This window comes from Sinocyclocheilus anshuiensis, unplaced genomic scaffold, assembly GCF_001515605.1.
Source record: "Sinocyclocheilus anshuiensis isolate Anshui unplaced genomic scaffold, SAMN03320099.WGS_v1.1 scaffold876, whole genome shotgun sequence".
Classification (NCBI taxonomy): domain Eukaryota; kingdom Metazoa; phylum Chordata; class Actinopteri; order Cypriniformes; family Cyprinidae; genus Sinocyclocheilus; species Sinocyclocheilus anshuiensis.
In genome coordinates this window covers 59,176-65,360 of record NW_015549619.1, presented here as the reverse complement: position 1 = coordinate 65,360, position 6,185 = coordinate 59,176, and the positions used below count along the sequence as shown (strand labels likewise).

At 36.0% G+C, this 6,185-nt stretch overlaps 1 protein-coding gene across 1 annotated transcript in view; it reads right to left on the bottom strand.

Annotated features, from left to right (window-relative positions):
* Positions 1-6,185, bottom strand: part of LOC107659348 (sodium-dependent neutral amino acid transporter B(0)AT1) — a 14,195-nt gene that overhangs the window by 5,142 nt on the left and 2,868 nt on the right. Inside the window, exons 4-10 of the mRNA XM_016448264.1 lie at positions 5,002-5,183; positions 3,991-4,101; positions 3,713-3,825; positions 2,269-2,397; positions 999-1,155; positions 674-878; positions 87-246 (exon numbers count right to left, since the gene is read on the bottom strand). Of these exons, the coding sequence (XP_016303750.1) occupies positions 87-246; positions 674-878; positions 999-1,155; positions 2,269-2,397; positions 3,713-3,825; positions 3,991-4,101; positions 5,002-5,183 (1,057 nt within the window). The remainder of the gene's footprint in view (positions 1-86; positions 247-673; positions 879-998; positions 1,156-2,268; positions 2,398-3,712; positions 3,826-3,990; positions 4,102-5,001; positions 5,184-6,185) is intronic.

The following is a 6,185-nucleotide window of genomic DNA, read 5'->3' as shown; positions in this document are numbered from 1 at the left end:
ACATGAGAGTGAGTAATTAATGACAGAATTTTCATTTTTGGGTGAACTAACCCTTTAAACAGCTTCGATTTCAAGTTGGCTTTTACCTGTCAATCCCATAGACGTAAACCACAGCGATTATCTCGCAGAGGGCGATGACCAGCAGCGGAATAGAGCCGGCGAAGCCATCGAACAGAGCCAGCCAGTAGTTACCAGAGGACTGGACGAATACGAGCGCCGCCACGAAGGACACAACACACGTCAGACCTGAAAAACATCAGCAGGTCAGCTGAGCAGTGTTGGGGAAAGTTACTTTAAAAGTAATGCATTACAATATTGCGTTGCTCCCTAAAAAAGTAACTAATTATGTTAAGTTACTTTTTATGGAAAGTAGTGCGTTACGTTACTTTTGACTAATTTTTTATCGTTCATCAGCTGGAAAAAAATAGTTTTGAAAGTGATTCCAACGATATCGTTTCTCTGTGCCTTTATCGTTATAGTTGTAGTGTGGACTCACCACAATTTTTAGAACTATATCTTTATCGTTATCTTTATAGTTATCGTCCTTGGTGTGAACGGGCCTTTACTAGTTACTTTAAAAAAGTAATCTGATTACGTAACTTGCGTTACTTGTAATGCGTTTATTTATATTCATCCGCTGTGATTGGAAGTGGTTTGTGGCTGATGTGTTTACCAGTGAAGAGTTCTTTAGGCCATTTTTTGGGGAGCAGGTTCAGGTCCTGCAGCGGCACCACGACTCCCTCAATGTTCCCGAACATAGTGGACAATCCCAGACAGAAGAGCATGATGAAGAACAGCACTGACCACAGAGGAGAGACAGGCATCTTAGTGATGGCCTCGGTGAAGACGATGAAGGCCAGACCGGTTCCCTCAACTCCCTGAAACCAAACATCAGTGCAGCTGTTCATCTGGAGATCTTAACTCAGATTCTGGAAGCTCAGAGTGACTTAGTGAAGGATGGGAGATGGTTGACTAGTAATGTGTGATTTCTGTCGTACCTCGCTGAGGAGCGTCTGCATGTCGCAGGTCTTCAGCTGGAGCTCCTGAAAGATGGCTGGTGCTGTGCTGTTGAGATGCTGGAGAAAACTGTCGTAGTTGCTCTCCGTGATGTTTCCCTCCGGCAGATCAAACGCGTTCATCAGCGTCAGGATGTTACTGTCAGAAAGTATAATACAATGAGGTCACACTACCATTCAAACATTTGGAGTCAGTAAGAGCTTCTGAAAGAAGTCTCTTCTGTTCAGCAAGGCTGCATTTATTTGATCGAAATATTGTAAAAATAGTGAAATATTGCAATTTAAAGTAGCTGTTTTTCTGTGTGAATATCTTATAAACTAATCGATTCCTGTGATCAAAGCTGTATTTTCAGCATCATTACTCCAGTCTTCAGTGTCACATGATCTTCAGAAATATTTCTAATATGCTGATTTGCTGCTCAAGAAACATTTCTGACAGAAACAATAGCACTCATAAGAACATGTGGAAACTAAGAAATACAATTTTCTATTAAGATGTTTTATTTTGTCTATGAAAAATGACTGGAAAAGTGTAAAGAATTCAAAAACGTGTTTGTCCTGTTCTGACCATGAAGAGTATTTTATTAGTTTAAACCCACAATTAACAGTCGGACGTCTACAACTTTCACTTAGGAGCAAAACTATGCCTTTAAATTTGAACGAAATAAAAATGTGATTATCGATATCGACTGATATGAAAAAAAATAAAATGATCGCGATGATTGTTTTATATAGGCATATCGCCCAGACCTTTTTTTATTCAAAATATAAACAAACGTGTTGATTATATTATGAAATATCTGGTATTCCAACTCTCAAATATGGTCAAGTGAATGTATTTGATCGTTTAAACATGATATAATGATTATGTTAGTTGGTGTATAACCGGCGATCGGCGCCGCCATATTAGTTCGCGCTGAATCACAGCTGCTTTTGAGATCTCCCAAAAGACATGGAAGTAAGTGGCCGGTGAAGAATAGAGTACTTTATAGTTACCTACACAATGTGTATTTAAATGTCTGAAACCTAAAATAAACACAATGTGGTTAAAAACACCGAAAAGTTCTGATGTCTTCTTCTAAGCGCTGAGCGCGAAAACGCAGATTTGAATTTCACTGTTGATCACGTGACGCGCTGACCGTTATAATCACATCGGTGGAGTCAAAGCGTTAATACAAGTATTAATTTCTTAAAAGAGAATAATCTTACAGACTTGAAGCGTTTGAGCAGTGTAGTGAATGTAAGGACGTACCTCTCCAGACACGAGTCGTACTTCTCCGTGGCTCTGAAGCCGATGATGGAGTAAATGACGGTGGCGGAGTAGACGGAGGTCAGGCCGTTGATGATGGAGATGGTGACGGCATCCTGCTCACAGTTATTACTGATGGAAAAATAATAATTTTACTCGAAATATGTACAATAAGCTGCTGTATGACCTCTTGTCATAGTGAGCTGCCTATAGGTAACGTTTTAAGGCATTCGCCTTGTTTCCATCCAAAGTTGCGACTATATAACTTGATTAAATATTAATAATTAAACAATTAATTAGAATAATGCATGAAACATTTGCGAGTAAAGCGCTGCTTCCATATCATATGTTCACGATATCCCAAAATTCGCATTAAAATGGATGGAAACAGCTGTAAATGATCTCTTGATCAGCGTTGTTTCGTTAATTGAAACGAGGAAAAAGATTAGATGGAAAAAATTAAACGAGAATTAAAGATATTGCATAGGCAGCTAACTGAAATAAAGTTGAAGTACTAATAGCCTGAAAGCCTAATAAACTAAAACAAATCTAAATTAAAAGTAAATATCTAAAAACTAACCGAAATAAAATACGTTTAAGTTGGTGTGCTAAAATTACTAAAACTGAAATAAATATCAATTAAATTATCAATACCTCCTGGTAGAGTGTGGCTATCTCTGGGTTCAGGTCCTGGAGGTTCAGACTGAGATTCTCACAGAGTTCCTGAGTATTGGATTGGAGAGCCGTCTGGAGCTGCTTAGTGAAGGGGGAGAGGAACTCCTTGACATTGGCCATAGTGTGTTTCAGGTGGCTGGGGTAAGGAGAGAGTCTCTCCCTCAGTTCAGCAAGCTCCTGCTTGAGACGAGCCCTCAGGCGCTCAGACTCCATACTCAGTTTGCGACTCAGTTCAGCTGCCATGGGGTTGTAAGAGTCTTGGGAGTAAAGGTCACTGCTCACCACATGGTTCTTCCACACACCACTGCAAAACAGGATCAGGGGTCAGTGATTTGGACAATGACTTGGATGTGGACAAGAATGTCCATGATAAAGAAAAGGAAAAAAATCAAACTAGTTGTGCCAAGTTATTCGAAATGTACTTTTTGTATTCTTGTTGGTTCATATGGTTTAAGAAACTCTTATACAAAAAAAAAAAAAAAAACAAAAAACCCCCCCCCCCCCCCATAAAAAAGTTGAAGCATTAAAATGACAAAAACTGAAATATACATATAAAAATTTTAATAATAATAATAATAAGGACGGGAAAAGCAAGTAACAAAATTACTAAAACTTGAACTGAAATTACAAAGTAAAAAGTAATAAACCTGAATAGATATTTAAAAAAAAAACAGAATAAAAAAAATGACAAAAGCACGCAACAAAATCAAGTGAAGCTCTCTCAGTAGGCAGCTTCTCATGTAGTCATCAGCGTGTGTTTCAGACGACTTACTGGACCGAGTTGTAGCTGGAGAAGGAGATGAGGCCGCCGAAGGCCAGAGAGAAGGAGAAGAGCACCTGAGCTCCAGCGTCCAGCCACGTGGTCGGGTTCATCAGCTCATTCACCTTCAACAGAGAAGCAGACGCACACGTCAGAGCTCAGTGAGTTCATACACACACACACACACACACACACACACACACACACTCACTCACTCACTCACTCACTCACACACTCACTCACTCACTCACTCACTCACACACACATACAGGGTTAACCGCTGAACGTACGTCTGGAGTGAAGAGGAACTTGACTCCGTTCACAGAGCCTTTCAGCGTCAGCGCTCGTATCAGGAAGATGGTGAGAACCAGGTACGGTAACGTGGATGTGATGTACACGGCCTGAGGAGAGCAGGAGATGATCACATTCATTTCTATTGCGCTTTATACAGTACAGACTGATTCAAAGCAGTTTCGCAGAAATAAACAGAATAACTGTGTCATGCTGTAAAATTCATCAGCTATGAAACAAACTCCATTTCAGTCGTAAAGCAGCTCCACAGAAGACAATAGAGTCAGAGTAATTCAGTTCAATGATGATTCAATTCAATAAATGTCATTGTTGTAGAGTTCATCGATTGTGAAACAATTCCGTTCTAAACGGAACATTCCTACAAAGTTCTGTAAAAGTTATGCGAACTTAAATTTACATAAAAATTTGAAATAAATTAACTGTAAGCACTAGTTGAAGTAGTAAAATTACTAACTAATAAATAAATAAAATTTAAAGCTAAATAGAAATATATAAAAATAATACTTTTATTTATAAAGGATGCTTTAAATTGATTAAAGGTGATGATAAGGACATTTATAATGTTACAAAAGATTTCTATTTCAGATAAATGCCGCTCTTCTGAACTTTCTATTCGTCAAAAAAAACCTGAAAAAAATTCTACTCGGCTGTTTTCAACATCATAAAAAAAAAAAGTATTATTTTTTTTTAAATCATAATATTAGAATGATTTCTGAAGAATCATGCGACTGGAGTAATGATGCTAAAAATGCAGCTTTGATCACAGAAATAAATGACATTTTAAAATATAGTAAAAAAAAAATAAAAAAAGTATTTTACAGTTTTTGCTGTACTTTGGATCAAATAAATGCAGGCCTGGTGAGCAGAAGAGACTTCTTTAAAAAAACACTCAAATTCTTACCGTTCAAAAACTTTTGACTGCTAGTGTAAGCTTGTTAGCTGTGAAGCTATTGATAATATTACTGAATATGAGATGTGTTTTGCCTTACCTTCCCGGTGGTCTCGATGCCTCTGATGCAGCAGACGTACAGGACGGTCCAGGCGCAGAACAGACACAGCACCAGCCACCACTGCAGACCTCCAGAGTCCTCGATCGCCGCCGAGCTGTTCAGAGTCTCTCTGTACCAGAAATAATCCACCGGAGAACTGCGAGCGCACTCCGGCTCCAGACCTGCGGAGAGACACGCTCAGCTTCACACACGCAGATAACCTTAATTACATTCATGTTAGATTAAATGACGTTATAGCAGCATTGCTTTTCAGAGGTGGAGCAACGTATATCATATTGTATCGTATATCAAACTCATATTGACTAACTAGCAGTTACCAAGGGGGTTACTTTTTCAATACAATTAAGACTTTTCATAACTGAATTTAAAACGTCTTGAAGAAAAAAAATTAGTTGACTAACTTTTTAAGACTAGTTTAAACAGTTTATGCAACCGGCCCCAGGAACATGAACTAAGAATGTAAATTATTTTATTTTGATCAGTGTTTTTTTTTTTTTTTTTAGCTTTATTGCATTTAATATTTTGAATTAACTGTTATTTTTATATTTTCAGTATTCATTTTAGTTTTGGTAATTTTATGTGCTTTTGTAATTTTTTATTCATTTTTGTTTTATATTTCTATTTAATTTTATTTCAGTTTTAGTAATTTTAGTACTTCAACTTAAACATTAATATTAGAAATGTTGCTTTGGCAGCAAACTGAAATCTGTTTATATTTTCATCTAATGTTTATATTTCATTTTTATATCAACTTTTCAAATTTTAATGATTCAGTTTTTGTCTAATATTTATATTTCATTTTATTTCAACATTTTTAATTTTAACATTTAAATTTTTCATCTATTTCTTTTATTATACATTGTTTTATTTCAGCATATCGTCAACAAATTTTAACTTAGGTTTGTCATCTAATAGTTATATTTGATTTAATATCAACATTTCTAATTTTACAGTTAAATTTTTTCATCTAACATTTATATTTCATTTTATATCAACATTCCTAATTTTAACGATAAAGTTTTCATCTAATATTTATATTTAATTTTATTTCAACATTTCTAATTTCAACATTTAATCTTTTCATCTAATTTTTATATTTTTATATCAACATTTCTAATATTTTAGAAATTTATTTATTTCTATTTATATTTTATTTACATTTT